Source organism: Macrobrachium nipponense, chromosome 9 (genome assembly GCF_015104395.2).
Source record: "Macrobrachium nipponense isolate FS-2020 chromosome 9, ASM1510439v2, whole genome shotgun sequence".
Lineage (NCBI taxonomy): Eukaryota > Metazoa > Arthropoda > Malacostraca > Decapoda > Palaemonidae > Macrobrachium > Macrobrachium nipponense.
The window spans coordinates 12,036,021-12,053,146 of NC_061110.1; the positions used below are offsets into that span (position 1 = coordinate 12,036,021).

At 38.5% G+C, this 17,126-nt stretch overlaps 1 protein-coding gene across 1 annotated transcript in view; it reads left to right on the plus strand.

The window, feature by feature from the left end:
* Positions 1-17,126, plus strand: part of LOC135218473 (N-acetylated-alpha-linked acidic dipeptidase 2-like) — a 37,898-nt gene that overhangs the window by 10,967 nt on the left and 9,805 nt on the right. The window contains exons 3-16 of the mRNA XM_064254798.1: positions 1,213-1,314; positions 2,464-2,620; positions 4,492-4,612; positions 5,256-5,401; positions 5,628-5,817; positions 6,210-6,300; positions 6,754-6,938; positions 7,556-7,675; positions 9,003-9,085; positions 10,698-10,826; positions 12,090-12,169; positions 12,586-12,676; positions 13,244-13,502; positions 13,708-13,792. Of these exons, the coding sequence (XP_064110868.1) occupies positions 1,213-1,314; positions 2,464-2,620; positions 4,492-4,612; positions 5,256-5,401; positions 5,628-5,817; positions 6,210-6,300; positions 6,754-6,938; positions 7,556-7,675; positions 9,003-9,085; positions 10,698-10,826; positions 12,090-12,169; positions 12,586-12,676; positions 13,244-13,502; positions 13,708-13,792 (1,839 nt within the window). The remainder of the gene's footprint in view (positions 1-1,212; positions 1,315-2,463; positions 2,621-4,491; positions 4,613-5,255; positions 5,402-5,627; positions 5,818-6,209; positions 6,301-6,753; positions 6,939-7,555; positions 7,676-9,002; positions 9,086-10,697; positions 10,827-12,089; positions 12,170-12,585; positions 12,677-13,243; positions 13,503-13,707; positions 13,793-17,126) is intronic.

A 17,126-nucleotide genomic window follows, 5' to 3' on the forward strand; every position in this document is an offset into this window, starting at 1 on the left:
AAAGCACCTGACTTTGGAAAGCGATTGATATTGAGGAGATGAATGAGCACCATGTATATGCAACAAGCCTGCAGGAGCCATTGACTTGGAATTCAAGCTTCTAAAGAATATTGTGTCCATTTGAAAGAAGTTACAGAATGCAATAGGCAATACAGAAAGAAGAGATCAGTTATCAGAAAAGAAAAACTAAGATAAACAAGGCAGCGAAAGGGACCAGAGGAGATGCAATCCGCCTCAGTGGCGTGGTCGGTTTGGTTTTGGCCTGCCACCTCGGTAGCTGCGAGTTCTATTCTCGGGGATTCCATTGAGAGAGAGATGTGTATTTCTGGTGATAGAAGTTCACTCTCGACGTGGTTCGGAAGTCACGTAAAACCGTTGGTCCCATTGCTGATTAACCATACTGGTTCCATGCGACGTAAAAACGCCATACAAACAAACAAACAAACAAACAGAGGAGATGCAGCTTTCAATAACAAATTAAAAAGGCACACCCACAAACCAGTAAGAAAAGGCCCAGACCATCGGCAGTCGAGTAACGTCTCGAAATGCAAAGCTAATCCTCATCCTCAACATTGAAAGGAAGACTTGGAGCCATGTCAGAATCCCAGACAGGAAGTTAAGTATATCTTAGCTGAACCAGACCACTGAGCTGATTAACAGCTCTCCTAGGCTGCTGCCCCGAAGGATTAGATTTTAATTTACGTGGCTAGGAACCAATTGGTTACCTAGCAACGGGACCTACAGCTTATTGTGGGATCCGAACTACATTACATCGAGAAATTAATTTCTAATCGTCAGAAATAAATTCCTCTGGTTCTGCATTGGCGGTAGCTGGGTTACGTGCTCGCCTACCGATCGGTAGTCGCGAGTTCAATTCCCAGCTCTGCCAATGCGGAATCAGAGGAATGTATTTCTGGTGATTAGAAATTTATTTCTCGATATGATGTGGTTCGGATCCCACAATAAGCTGTAGTTCCCGTTGCTAGGTAACCAATTGGTTCCTAGCCACGTAAAAATATCTAATCCTTCAGGCCAGCCCTAGGAGAACTGTCAATCAACTCAGTGGTCTGGTTAAACTAAGATATACTTATTTGCTTAGCAGCACGGAGCGAATTCGGACTACCAAATTGACAGGTGGGTACGCAACCCACTCGTCCAATGAGGAAGTGTAACCTCATCCAGTCATGACAGATTTAATTTTCTCTTTCCCAGGACTTACCAGAAACTCATCGAAGACAAGTGGGCGTCGGAGACAGATGTGACGCAAATGATCTTGGACCTCATCAGCACGACCAACTTGAGGAATAACTTGAAGTGAGTCGGGTATTGTGTGGTAATGGGTGGTGAAGGAAGTTGGATATTGTGTGGTAATGGATGGTGGCATTATGGTTGACTTGATGTATATATATATACACATTTATATGTATATAAATGTCTGTATGTGCAAGCACATATAACATGGATGCAGCAATTACCACAAACTTTGAGAATTCTGAAGGTAAAGGAAAAAAAACTGAATGAAGCACATGTGAATAGAACCTGCTAACAAAGGCAACATGGAGGACGTTGAATTTGAACGGTACAAAAGAAATTTTGCTGTGTGATTAAACGTTTTGCACCATGGAGGTGGAGCGTGGGAGAATATGTAGATGAGAGAGTGACTGGTTGTGTGTAGAAGATGGTCTTAGACAAGGGTGCTATGTTTCCGTGGTTGTTCAGTATCATTATGGAATGAGTGATGTGAGAAGTCAGAAATAAAAAGTAGGAGTAGGTGGGAGATTTTAACATGAAAAAGGTGCGCTAGGAATGAAGTGTGGATTGACTGATGAATCCTGACGATGCAGTACATATCGAGATATTACAAAAGCCCGAAAGATGGAGCAGTGAGTGTTAATATCGATGGTGGAAGAGTGCAACCAGTTGAGTCCTACCAGGTATTTAGAATTAAATTTTATAGATGAAGGTAGGATGAGTCGCACACTAGGTGCATCCAGGAAGGTAGCAAGATAATTGCAGAAGATAAGAAAGAAACTTGGCGCTTCTGTGGAAGTCAATGTTGAATGAATCAAGGGCCTGTTGAATCAGCGTTCTTGAGGCGAATCGTTTGTGTAATTGTAAAAGCATTTTGAATAGGTAAAAGGATGGGACAGAGTGTTTTGAGGTAACTTGAGGTGACTTGGTCATATGAAAAAAATGGAGGATTATGAACTGGTGAAAATTATACACTTCGTGATGGTTAAGAGGAAAGAGGACCTAGAAAAGTCTGGATAGATGAGAGTGAAAGAGCTATTGGAGAGAAGAGTCCTCAACATCTGTGAAGTGAGAGATTGCATGCAGGTTAGAGGTGGTACCTTAGTATTTCTAGCCTCATGATGAGCCTCCTGTGTCCTTGTAGGAAGCATCTAATGCTGCGAGAGTTTTCTACACCTTTTATATCTTATATCTGATGACAACCTCCACCAGGGAGCTGAGCAGAAAGCCCCATCTAGCAGGCACCGCCAGAGACGACGAACTGGCGATGCTGATTCATCAGAGGTTCATGGAAGCCGGGTTCGACACAGCTGAGCTTGTTCCATATGAAGTGCTTCTGAGCTACCCGAATCACACCAATCCAAACCTGGTAAATTCGTGTTCATGTATTTTCTGTTTTTTTTTTTTTTTTTTTTTTTTTTTTTTTTTTTTTTTTTTTTTTTTTGTTTTTTTTTTTTTTTTTTTTTTTTCCTCCAGAAGAAGGTAAACTAAGTTCTGATCCTGAGGAACTATTTATTCGAAAAAACTTTATGCTTTAACTGACAAACAAGAAGAGCCCCAGCTGATGGCCCGAATGAGCTAGGGCCAACAAGAGGATCTCCAAAAATGAGCAAGGCAATGAAATTACGACGATAAAAAATGAGAAAACAAAATCATGCTGTATATGAAGTTAGGTCTACTTTCATTTATTCATTGGTAGCTTAGTTCAATGGGTGTTTTATTGTCTTGATAAAGGTTTTTGAATAAGTTAGGTTAGTGGACATATTGGTAAAAATAACAATTCTGTCGAAACGTAGTAGAGTATTCTCAGACTAAAAAACAGGAAAAGTAAACTGTGAATTGTAATGATAATAATAATAATAATTGAAAAAGAAACCCACAAAATCACTGTGTATAACGCGTTTACTTATAAGTATTTACATTTTATTTTACTCTACACTCTAGTACATTCAGGCCCTATCTATGGCCCATTTTCAAGAGATGTTTAGGTTGTCACCCTGGGTCAAGTAAACGCGTTTTACACTGGTTTTGTGTGTTTCTTTTCCCTTCTTCAGAAGAAAACTGAAAGAAGTTTTTGTATGGTTTAATAATAATAATAATATTATCCACAGTTATGTAATGTTCCAGAGCTATATGTAACATGACCTATCTATACTGCATTTGTTATATTCTGCTTGTTCATATGTGCGGCTGTTATGCTTAATGAAAAATTTCATATGTAAAGTTAGGTCTATTTCCATTTCCCATTTCAGCGAATCTCCCTTTTAATAGATCAAATAAGGAACTAATAAAAAAAAAAGACATGATCACATCACCTGCCTAACCTCCCACGAATCTCCTGGGGTTTCACAACTAATCATTGCCATTAATAGAGCATTAATCATGACATTCTCATAATAAAAACTTTTTCATAAAATCAAAAAAAATTAAAGGACCAACTGTTTGACACTATCATAAGTATTCTATGTTCCAAATTTCAAGCATATATCTCAAGTAGATATAAAGTTATATTAATTAAAAAAAAAACTTTTTAAACTTTTTTTAAATTCTATAACTTCCGTAATTTTCACTCAAGAGCAGTAAAATTTGGTGAGAGCTATTCTGTCATTATCATCTATAAAAACTGCAATTTTCAAAAGAATCTGTCAAGTAGAAGTTGGTCCCTAGCTGCAACCACTTTCATTCCTTTTACTGTACCTCCATTCATGCTCTCTTTCTTCCGTCTCACTTTCCTCAAACCTCTCCTAACAGTTGTTTCGATGTTATTTTCAGTGCTGAGTGACCTCATAGGTCGCAGCACATTAGCCTAGATTTTATATTCCAATGCCTGTTCCAATATATATTTAAACTGATACCATCGTGGATTTTCCAATCATTTTAGTGTATACATGGCGTACTGCATACTCATAAGCAACTTCGTAAAAATAGTGTCCAAATGTGTGGTGATTATTATTATTATCGCTTACTCAGGGAGTAAGCCTACTAACTACTTTGTTGTTGTTGTAGGGGGATAGGAAAGGTCTATGGAAGAGCCTAAAAATGTAGATAGAGGAATCTTAGCTTAAGATATTTATGATTTATTTATTAGAATGAAAATGTAAAAAAAAATAAATAATATGCATGTTAAACAGTACAAAAAAAATTATTTCTAATAAAATATAGCGTATTTATTTTAATTTTCGTTGGTGAAACAAGGCTATATTTGACCATAGATTTTATTATCGTTATTATTTTCCTTAGATCACAATCATGGACAGCTCCCAGAAGGTGGTGTTCACGAGCAAATTCAAAGAAGAAGCGTTGCACGAGGACGACGAGGACCCGGAATTCGTCCACGCCTTCAATGGCTACAGCGCGGCAGGTGAGTCTGCATAGATACACGGGTATACTTGGTCTAAGAAAATCATGACGTCCGAAACGTAATACAAGAGTGGAATTGATTGGGAAATGTAGGCCAAAAGTCAAGCACTGGGACCTGCTAGGCCATCCGGCGCAGAAGGGGAAATTGAGAGTAGAGAGGCTTGAAAGGTGTAACAGGAGGAAAAGCTTGCAGGGACACTATGAAACAATTGTTAGGAGAGGCTGGAAAAATAAAGTATACCTTAGTTTAACCAGACCACTGAGCTGATTAACAGCTCTCCTAGGTCTGTCCCAAAGGATTAGATATTTTGACGTGGCTAGGAACCAATTGGGTACCTAGCAACGGGACCTAAAGCTTATTGTGAGATTCGAACAATATTATATTGAGAAACGATTTCTAATCACCAGAGAGAAATTCCTCTGATTCCACGTTGGCAGGCGGGGAATCGAACTCGGGACTACCAAATTGGTTGGCGAGCACGTAACCCGCTCGTCCAACGAGGAACTAGGAGAGTGTGGAATGTATGATGGTACAAAGTGAATATGAACAGAGGTATAGTAAAAAGAATGGAATGGGTTGCAGCTAGGGGCCGAAGGGACACTACAAGGAACCTTGAATAATTTATTCGGTTATTCACTTTAAGGTGACGTCACGACGCAGCCTGGAGTCGGCGTCATTTACGTGAACTACGGTCGAGTGGAAGACTTCGAGAAACTGGAGGAACTTGGGATTGACGTCGCAGGTCACGTGGTCATGGCGCGCTATGGGAAGATCTTCAGAGGAAACAAGGTAAAGTGATGTCAGCGCTTGCGTAAGGGCTTCTTTGTTTGTTTGTATATATCATATTATGAAAACCTGGCACTTTGTCAGTGCAATGATTCAAAATGCGTTTGGACGATTAGTTGATAGCCCTTCAGAAAGAGAGTTGAATGTAATCAAAACAATACTGAGAAAAGGGTCATTGTAGTCTTATTACCTGTGTCGTAAGTCCTAAACAGCATCCGTCGTTGAACAGCTGTTGCACGCGGAACAGCGGAACGCCTCAGGTGTCATCCTCTTCTCGGATCCGAAGGACGTGGCCCTGAACGGAACGGACCCCAAGGACGTGTATCCGAATTCCTTCTGGCTTCCTGGCTCTGGGATGCAGAGAGGGGGGACCTACACCATCAAGGGGGATCCACTCACCCCTGGATGGCCTTCTACGAGTATGTAGAAATTTTAAGTTTTCAAATTCATATTTTAGCTCTTTTGAAAGATGTGGCCCTCATTCCTATTGTTATGTGTATATTTATCTTAACTCATCAGATAGTTGCTTGTTTTTAATAACGTTCCACTCGGGCTTATTGTCATAAGCACATTTTAACTGTTGAGATATTTACCTTTTGAATAATGTTCCCCTCATATTTTAACTAAAAGTAATCTCTCGATTAATGAAGCCAAGGCCCTATTGTACAGTACTCCTTGTTGTCCAGATGTCAAAAGTGCTGAGATTTCATCATGTTTCTTTGTATTTCGTATTTAATCAGTCTTTATGCAACTTCTCATGATACTGTCTGCAAGTGCAATTACCTTTAAATCTTACTTTCTGTACCATAAGAGCACGCATACAGGCTGGACGAAAGTGAGGTGCCTCTGCCCAAGATTCCCTGTCAGCCCATTGGGTACGACGATGCTAGAGTGATTATGGAGTGAGTATTATCTCTCTTTATTCAGCTGAAACAGTTTTAATTTTTTTGTCTTTACTCTTGTCTCTGAAACTGCATTTTCCTATATTTTTATTGATAGATTTTCATTTGCGTGATCTAGGTACCTTTGTAGAAGACATATGGAACAATAGATTAATGATAATTTTTTAAGTGAACTGAGAATTTAACTATTTTCAGACTCATCACAATCTTTTAAAAAATCCATTTACCTCTTGCGTCATTTGTCTGCCCTTTTTCAAATCGTATCAACTCATTGTGGACTTTCTCTCTTCCCAGTAACTCTTCCATCATTCCTCGCTGCCTTTTTCGTATCCTATTACTATCAGCTTTTCACATCTCACTCATCAGTCTCTCAAAACACTGGATTTATGGACTTTTAAAAATGCACTGCAATTATTCATTCTGTAGCTGGGAGTCAGTTTTTCCACATTCCAGAAAAATGGGCGGGAAAGTGCCGCCTGCAGACTGGGTAGGTGGAATGAAAGGCATCAAATACAACCTCGGGCCGGAGATGCTGAACGAATACAAAGATTACACACTGCGTCTACAGACAAACAACTTCCTACGCAGTGTGAACTCTTACAACGTTATTGGAACCATCAAAGGAAGCACGGAACCTGGTAAGCAAGATGTTGAGTCTTCTGTAAAGTCATGTGTTGGCAGCAGAGTTGATGTAGGAGCCGTTTCAAAGGCATATCCCACCTACTAATACTACTACTACTGTATTTTTGCCAAGGTTGTGTCATGAGAGCATAGACATTTTTAGTTGCTGCCAAAATTTGTAGAAAAAGGGTCGATTTGGTGATAACATGAGTGTCGTATGACTTTCATTTTACATTAGAAAATGTTTGTGCCATAACTTCATAAAACTTGAAAATCTATACGGTGTTTGTTAAAAAAAACTGGTTCAAAATTTTGTTTTTATTAACAGAGAGAATTGTTTTCTAACTTTGGTACCTCATATCTTCACAATTATGTCAGCAAGACATCAAATACACAACATGCCCAGACACAACACACACATCTTTTATTTTAACACCGTTCTCGTCTTATGGGATGAATAATAACTATATCAGTTTGCCATAACTCACACCCCTCCATCAAATGTGCATTCTCATGGAATAAGCAAAAAACAAGGGAACCTTTGACCTCTAACAGTTCCGAGGATCAGCAGGAGTGAGAACGCGATGTTGACCTTAGGTCACAAACAGTTCCTCAGGTGTAATCATTTTTCCAGATCGATACGTTCTGATCGGAAACCACCGAGATGCCTGGGGCTATGGGGCCGTAGATCCTTCTTCTGGCACTGCGCAGCTTCTGGAGACAGGCAGGGTGTTTGGTCAACTCCTGAAGAAAGGTTTGTGGTCGCTGTTTTGTTCGCTGGTGTGATGATGCCATGACATTAATCTCATCCTCGCTATTTGACTTTAAAGATGAAAATATGACTCGTTTTGGCTTCTGTCTGTTGAGTCCAGATGAACTTGTATGATGCCTTTTTCTTGTATTGATTTTTAATCGCCCAGTTCTCTTTCAAATGACAAATTAAGAATGAAACATTTAATTTTTTTGATTATTCAAAGTATGCGGACATTCTTGTCGAACAAGCCGAAAAAAAAGCAGATTTCCATGTCTAAAAATTGAAAGAAACTCAGGAAAAGTAATATATAGTAAATTAAAGTAGAAAATGAAGATAACTAAAACATAAGTTCATACGTTTACTGATGAATTTTGGCTGAAACCCTATGTAGAAAACTTACACAGCATTTACTACTTTCAACTCCAGTACAGGAAACCCATTATTGGTCCATCAGACCTACTACTGTACACAAACTGCAGCATTCAGTGTTACCTTGCTCGGATTCTAAGCTTCTGGATGTCGAGGCCTTTTTTTTTTCCCCCCAATAAAAACTTCTTATACTCTGTTATCACTCACTTTATAGGTCGTTGTCTCTTCTGACCTCCTGACACATCCTAATTATACACTACTTTCACCAACAACTCAGTAGTGGCTACAACATCCATGATTTAAGAGGTGAATCAAGGATGAACCCGCACAAGATTCATGAGCGTTGGTTAGACGATTCACCCATATCTTACATAAACTCTTGCTTCCTAGTTATGAAGGTCTTTTCTTTCCTATGCCTCTTGCACTCAACCTCTGCCTTGTCTAAACCCAAGCTGTTCTTCCCCTATCAGTTCTTCGTTCATCTGCATTTCCTTCTCGATCAAAATCCTGCCATGCATCTTACCTGTTGTACTAAGTAATATCATGCTTTTATAATTCTTGCAGTTGACTGATTCACCTTTACTTTTAGACTGTAGAACATTACTCTTTTAGATGTGTGTATATAATATATGTATATACATATAAGGCAGTTCCCAGTTATCGGCAGACTCGGTTAATGACGATCTGGTTTTATGGGGCTTGGCTGATTTTCATAAAATCAGCCATTTATGGTGTCGTAACTGGCCTGGTTTCGGTTATCGGTTCCATAAGGTGCTGATAATAGTGTTATGGCGCCATAACTTGCCTAATAGAGGCACCATAACCGCCATAAAGCGCCGAGCTCCCATCGAGAAGAGAATCTCTGCCGATAAACGGAGACTGCCTATTCAGAAAAGCAATGCACGTATGTAATCATATCTTATATTAACTTAAGCCAGATGGAAATGCTTCCCTACAGGATGGAGACCACGGAGGACCTTGGTTTTCTGTAGCTGGGGGGCAGAGGAATACGGTCTTATAGGCTCCACCGAGTGGGTTGAGGTGAGTTGGTTTCTGTTTCTCTTTCCTGCCAGAGGTCTCTCATCCCTTTCTTGTAAACATATGGAGTGGTTTTCCTGCCAGAGGTATTGAGACTATAGTACAGTAGCTGAAATTATGGTTCCACACCTAATTGGGACATATCACCACCATTATCGTAGAGAAAAATTCACCTACTCAGTTTCTGGTCAATGCTTTTCTGATGACAGTATGCAGTAAGACTGTTAGACATGGTATAAGACATATCTTAATCTTACACTTAAATACGGTGCCAGGTCACAGCCTAACAAGAAATGACTTCGAGATGTTGGGAACTAAACAGGTCCTACTCATGCACAAGTAAGTATCACGACCGTCGCTCACATTCAGGGCTCTGATACCTGCTGTAGGATGGGTTCTGGAAATCAGGTGCAAATCATTGATCCTTTACAAGTTCTTCATTTAAAGATATATTCGTCCCGGTCTACATTCCGTTTCTTATAGCTCATGACCAGGTCTCGTTTGGTTGTGACTGGGGCCAGCTGGACTTTATGTGAATGGCTGTGTATAGATATTTAAAATCCAACTCAACTTCTTTACCCACAGTTCAGGGACATTGATGACGCACAAACCTTTTTGTAATGATTCTTGAGTGGAAAAATCTTAAGCTTTCCAAATAGTCAGAAGATCAGTCAAGGACCTGATACAAACAGTCCGTCCAGGAAGAAACTTTTGATTAATCTCACTCCCTCTGACGGCGAGGAGTACTATACTGTCCTCTAAAAGCTTAGGAATTTTAAGTATATTTTTACCAAACACATCAAGAATGTCAATCAATAAAATTCTTATTTTATTCTCGAGTTAGTGTTTGTTTGAATTCTTATTTATTGTGACTCATTCCACTTCACTCTCGAGTGGAAAGTTAGAAATTCGGCCTCGGCAGTAAAAAAAAAAAAAAAAAAAAAGTCGATGTCACTATTCAAAATTAATTGAAAAAACGAAAAATTGCAAGTTTAATTGAATTTGGTTTAGAGTTCTTAGGGAAATAAGCATTTAGTCTTGAAAAGGCAGATTTTGAGATAACAGAAAAAAAATTAAGAGAATTCTGAAACGATCAGATCTTGAGCGAGTCAGCCCTATGGCATTATAAAACTCGTTTTCTCTATAAGACTAAAGCTAGAGAGAATGGTATTTCTAACGGTTGGTAAATTATTTTTGAATAAATTTTGTTGACACTTTTACAGTGCCGCACAAGGGACGAGCAAAATTGTCCATGAACCAATTTAAACATTTTTTTAACAATATACCTTTAATATATGTTTATTTACACGTAAAACAGTCCAAAACAGTGTGTAACTCCTTCCACCTAAACAGACTTGAGGCATACAGATTTTTTTTCTTTTACAGTTTGTGGCTCACAGTGCCATACGAGCGATGAAAAGAATTGTCAATAAACCCATGTAAAATTCTTATTATCATTAACGCTTCAGGATATGTTAATTATTAAGATTCGATAATTCTTCGAAATTCACTCACTTGGATTGTACGGAATATTCATCATGAAAATCCAGAAATAAACAGGTTTGTAAGTGTATAACTGAGACTTACATAGAGCATATGTCAAAATCCTTTGCAGGAACACCTGGAGAAGCTCCAGGAGCGAGCAGTCCTGTACCTGAACACTGACTCCTGTGCTGCAGGTTCTATTCTTACCCCTTCATCGAGTCCTCTCATCTGGGACCCGCTGGTGAAGCTTACGAAAATGGTGAGTGTCTTATCTTTGTGTTTTAAACTTATCTTTGCAGAAGTACTCTAAGGTGCCTCCCTGTGCGACAACCCCCCCCCCCCCCCCTTAAGGGTACTATGTCTCTGGCACAGATCCCTAGTTTTTGTGTGTATTTCCAGAATACACTAGACAAAAATCACCGTAACTTAAATAACAAACACTACAAGATGCTGGAATTTCGTCAACAGGATCTGGAATATTATCCCGTAAATGCTGCTCAGAAGAAGTGCTAGCTACCGGTTCCATGTCTAAGAAGGAACTGAAATAGCGTTGATAGGATAATGTTTTTATTCTGTGCCGAGAAAATTTTCGAACACCCGCGACATTGGCCAAAGTTTCCGAGATGTCAAAAAATGAAACTGTGATTGGTCAAACGTGTAAGATGTCATGTCATAGTGTACTCGTTTATCTGCGGATTTTAGTAGTTACACGGCTCATTAACAAGACGCAGTAAAAAATAACAAAAGACTTAGAAAAAGTCTGGGAGTCATGAGTTAGGTCGCCATCATTTCGAGTTTTTTTGAATTTCACTACATTATCTCGCTCATATACCACTATTTACGTACATTCTAACACATTCTTGTAGCCCTATCCGCTTACGGTCGTTGACTTGCTTGCAATTTGTTTGTAATGCTCATGCAATAAGTTTGTGAGGTGTTTTGTACTCATTTTGTTTAACAGATAACCAAAGTACTTTGATAGGAAACAATCATAATGCCTTATATTGCAATAGTTATAAATTATGAATTATTTTGATAGGTGCATAAAACTTATAATGATTTGAAGAAGGTTAAAAATTCATTTAATTTAAAAAAAAAAGGCACATTTAAAATAATTTTGGGATATGGATTAATTTAGCATCCAAAGCATGGTGCAACAGAACACATTTTGTCAAAGCTATTCCACGAATAATAATTTCAGTTTCTGTATACTGTATCTTATCTTCATTAACATTAGGTGAAAGATCAGTTACAATTTCCATTAATCATGAAATGCAATTACTACTTGCTAAACTTACAAGTAAACACGTAAGCATTAGATCGACAAATAAGAAACTGGCAATGGCCCGAATGCATTTCCACAAGACACACATCTGACCTAGGTTAGGTTAGGTAAGACTTGTGTGGCCCATACATCATTGTTGTTCCTCATATACATTTTCTTCTTTCGTCTATGCTACTGCATTTGCCATGCCCTCTTTTTGAAGAGGACCATCTCACCTTGGCCTTATTGTACCTACAGGTTCCTGGTGTACGGGAAGGCAAAACACTCTACGATGAGTGGGAGGCCTACCATCTTGCGAGAAACAGGTCCTCACCTGAGTAAGTATTGCTGAAATATTGATTGTAGTACCAAATTATATGGTTACCTATTCATCAGATATTTACACGAAGTTATACAAGTATGAATGATAATGTCAATATTCTTAACTTATGCAGTCACACAACAGCATAATCTCTCGACGATGTCAAAGGATTACTTTATGTCACTTAGATAACACCATATTCACTTAGTAGCTTGAAAACAACTTTGAGATCAACAAAAATAAGTATTATTTATTTAGAAATTCAGCCCTAGTCAAAGATGGTAATCAGAGCCACAAAAGTCTACGGTAAATGCACTCCAAAGACGGCGAGTGGAACTTCATCATAGTATTTGCATATAATGCTGATTTTGGAAAAGTAAATAGACTCAATACGTTAACATTACTATTGCTCATTTAAGTCCCATCTTACAGGTTAAAGACCTTGGGATCTGGTAGTGATCACGCACCCTTTGCCTTCTATGGAGGGATACCCAGCTTGAATGTAGTGTTTAGAATGGATTCGGTAAGTTTTGAATAATACATACATGAAAAAAGCTCATCATATCAATAAACATTTCTGTTCTGTTTGGAGGGAGTTATTTAAATTACTAAATGAATTTGTCTTCAGTATCATTTTTAACCTATGTCGGGTTTACAGCTTGCAACAGAATAGATATATTTCAAAAGAGAAAAAATATAAGTACTGCACTTGTACATTACTATAGCAGATTCACATCAACGTGCATTCGATGTCTAGGCCACTCTCTTACGACGCTAATCTGATTGGCGGTTGATAAGCCAGTCACAGGGCTGGAAACTCTCAGTCTCGAGAGAGAGAGAGTTCAAATTGGTAGGATGCATGATCCACCTCTCCTGAGGATTACGTCTTTCAAAAGTATCCCTCAGGAGAGATGGAACATACATCGCACCCATGTATCGAGAGAGACTGAGAGTTTCCAGCCCTATGATTGGCTTATCAACAGCCAATCAGGAGCGTCGTAAGGGACTCGCCTAGACATCAAATGCACGGTTAATGTGAATCTACTATCGTACTTGCATTCTCTTTAATCTCCTCTTCTTCCCATTTCAGAACAAGCACGGCATATACACTCACCCAACCTACCACACGGGCTTCGAGACTTTCTACTTGGTAGATACATTTGTTGATCCAGGCTTTAAGATAATGCAGGGATGTGGTAGGTTGGCAGCCCTGTTCCTGAAATACTTCGCTGATTCTGCTCTTATACCCTACAGTCTGCAACAGATGTCAACAGTAATAGAGGAAAGCCTCAATAAAGTTAAGGACAAGGGCAAAGGTGCCACGTTGCTGGAAATTTATGACAAATTCCGTAAGTGATTTCTTCGCTAGAATCAGTGATAAAATTTGTAATGAAAGTTGTTTATCACAATGTTTGAGCGTCCACCAAAGGAATACTATTCTGGCCTTGAATTTAGTTATGAGTTGAATAAATACACTCCAGTTTTACATGCAAGAAGTGATGGTTTGTTACAACTGAGTCCAGATGATTAAACATTTCATCCTAATCATTTCAGCTCTACTGGAAGAATCTGCTCACAATTTCACGGCTGCAACGGCCATCTTTGCTCAAAAGTTGGACTCTGTGAAGGACACCTTAGAGTGAGTACCCTGTGTGCAGTTGACAGATTTTTGTTCAAAATCTTGAGAGGAAATTGCATGTTTAATTAGTACTACTATCCTCAGTACTTAAACTTCATGTCATCATTAAGCGTGACATTAGATAAAGGTATTTTATTCAGGATGATATATTATATTCTGAATATTCAGATAAGAATATTTTCTCATATAAGTCTGGTATGGCGTTAACACTGAACTGGCAGGATATTTCGTACAAGTGTAATAATTTATGAGGAGCCTAAATAAATAATCTTGTTGGAAAAAAAATTTTAGGATTAGGGAGAAGAAGAATGTTAGCGACGACTGTGTTGAAGTGTTCCTACTGAAATTTAAGGACGAGGTCTGTGAAATATGCAGAGTGGAGGAGGACACCACCGGACATTTATTCATGTGTAAATCGTTGCAAAATGCAGACCAAGACATAAATTTAGGGACACTGATATCCCCTGACAGAAAACTGGGAGAATATATAACCTGGAAAGCGATGGATGTCCAAGCTCAGTAGCACGGCTATGCCTCAGTTATAAAGAAGAAGAAATGAAAGGGGTTGGGGTAAAGGTAGAGTAGAAATATTGGATTGTATCTAACTTGGAAATATCTGTAATTTTTCGTGGTTAATTTGGTTGCAAAAAAGGGATAATAGACATGAATTAAAATAAACATTTTTAAGTAACATATAGTAAAGTTAAACTAAATAATGAGTAAAATAAACAATTAAGGGAATAAAGCTATGCACTTCATAAACAGTGTAGTGTGCCCGCAACTGTGTTTGTGGAGAGCGCTTAGGAACCAGCAACCATAGGTAGCGTTCATGATGGCCATTTATAAGCTAAAATGGAAACGCCACAGGACTAGACTGGTTTCATCATCATACTAAATCATTTTTCTAGAACGTCTTGTATTTTATATGTTAATACAAATCCATCAATTATTAAGTAGCCTTAAAATGTGGGAAACGCATCCAGGTGCACTGTAGAGAAGCTTGTCAAAGCAAACAGTCCCTTACAATACAACTATACTCTGTTTTTTTCCATCCGTCCATCTGCTTGTGGTGTTTGCACATGGTAACACTGCGGCCCGGGCTTTAGATAACATCCTATTTCGAATATTAATGGTGTAATTAGCATACTTTATTTACCTAAAACTTAGACATAGCTTACCTATTTAAAGCCCGGGACGCAGTGTTACCATGCGCGACCACCACAGGCGGATGGACAGATGGAAAAAAACCGAGTATAGGTAGCGTTCATGGTGACCAGTTGTAAGCTAACACTGCGAAGTCACAGGACTAGATACTTTTCATCATTATACGGTATTAAATTACCAGAAATTCCCTTTTTTATACGGTAGTACAGATCAACCCATTAAAAAGTAGCCTTAAAATGAAATAAACGCATCAAGGTACACCAAGATAAGCCTATCAAAGTGAACAGTTCCAACGCGAATCTACTTTAGTTGATATTGTTGGATAAATCCTAGTTAAAGAACATGATTACATAACAAAAGAAGCTTAAATGAAATGTGGAAAAAAGAGTAAATATAATTAAAGAACTTAAAACAAATTAAAATAACTCATACGACCCATAACCAAGTAATAAACCAAACAACTAACTACTTCAAGATCGTTACTAATGTTGTTGACAGTTTCAGTGCATCTTGGCTTATACTATATCACTGTGCTGGCTAGACCTATGTTAACCTCTGTTAAATCAGTAATTGTGCCTTTATTTCATAATTTAGGATAAAACTCTTACTTTGAGAAGAGTAGAGTTCTCGGTGTGTTGCCTGGATGGGCCACAACTCTTGACTGATGCTCATGGCAGAGGATTCAAGTACTTTTTCGGGAAGGTGGCCACGTTCTGGGAGAGGTGGTCGCTATGTCGCCGCTCGGTCATTTGCCCTACTACGTGATTCAGATTGATGATTTGTTCATCATATTTACAGTACTTGAGGTTGGGGTAGGTAGGAAGGGTGTAGAAGAGGGGCCAAATTGTCCTAGCTAGGTAAGGACCTGGCACTTTGGGTTAGGGTAGGTTAAACACATCCTTATAGTTTACGCATTAGGTTTTTTGCCCCACCAAAAATCGCGCTTTCTCACCATGTTCCTCCCACAGGTAATTATAGTATGTAAGGAGAACTAGTATCTCTCAAACTATTCTTTTGCCAATTCAATTAACATTGAAAACATATTTTAAACTCCAGAATGCAATTATAGTTTAGAGTAAAAATTTATTGTTAGTTGATAGGTATGATTAGAATTTTGTAGGTGAAATAAAATATTGTAAGTGAAATTCCAAGTTTTTCATGAATTTTTTTTTTTTTTAATTCGACCTTCAAAACCATTGTAAATTACCAGTTTGCTATGGTTCCCATACCCATAACCCTAAGTCATTCTTTAAACTATCCAGACTTAACAATGCATCAGTGATGGGAGTAGGCTATGCCTACCACGAAACCATTCCATTAGTACTCAGAAAATTCAAAGTTTAGCTGAATGAACAACCCCAAAGACATTGAATGCTCATGAGCCCCAATAACCTAATGCACTTGTAACCAATAACCTTCACCTTGATTGCCGAATGAGGTACTAGTCAGCAGTTCACACGTACAAACATACATTTCTAGTGGTAGACAACCTCATTAAGAGCTGGCCTCTGTTTTTAAACAAATATAAATGATAAAAAATATCACCAAAACAGCTCATTTGTGCCAATTTGTTTATGGGAAAAAGGGCTTAGAATATTGAGACCTACTTACAGAGCATAAGTAGACCTACTTACAGAGTATAAAATAATATTTGAGAATTAGACAGGTTTTATAGTACGTAAAAGTTTACTGTAAGGACCCTCATTTCCAATGCACAGTGTTTTCTGCCAACCTTCCTTGCACAGTTTTCAAAGATTTGTCTATAGAGCAAAAGTATGCTGGAAAATGTCTACTAGTGATATTTGTCTCTTTATGCTGGTGAATCACCAGGTTTGGCTGGCACTTAGGTTGATGTCAGTTTTTTGTCTTTCAAATGAGGCTTTTTCCTCCTTCCTTTGTGATGTCTTCAGCTGCTTTCTAAGGATGTTTTTGATGTACATTGTCTCTGTGATCCTTTCCAGTTAACTCTCAAGGGAGACAGCACAGGGGTTAGTGCCATTAGTGCATCTAACATGTGCACTGTAAGCATTACTAAAGGGCATTAGCTCGGCGTCAGTGACCCTGGTAGTTGTAACACCAGATAATCAATCAATCAAAGGGTGTTGGCAGCATCACTACAGTCCATAACTGCATCTGCTTATATTCTTTTGCTTTACTTCCTATCCCACTT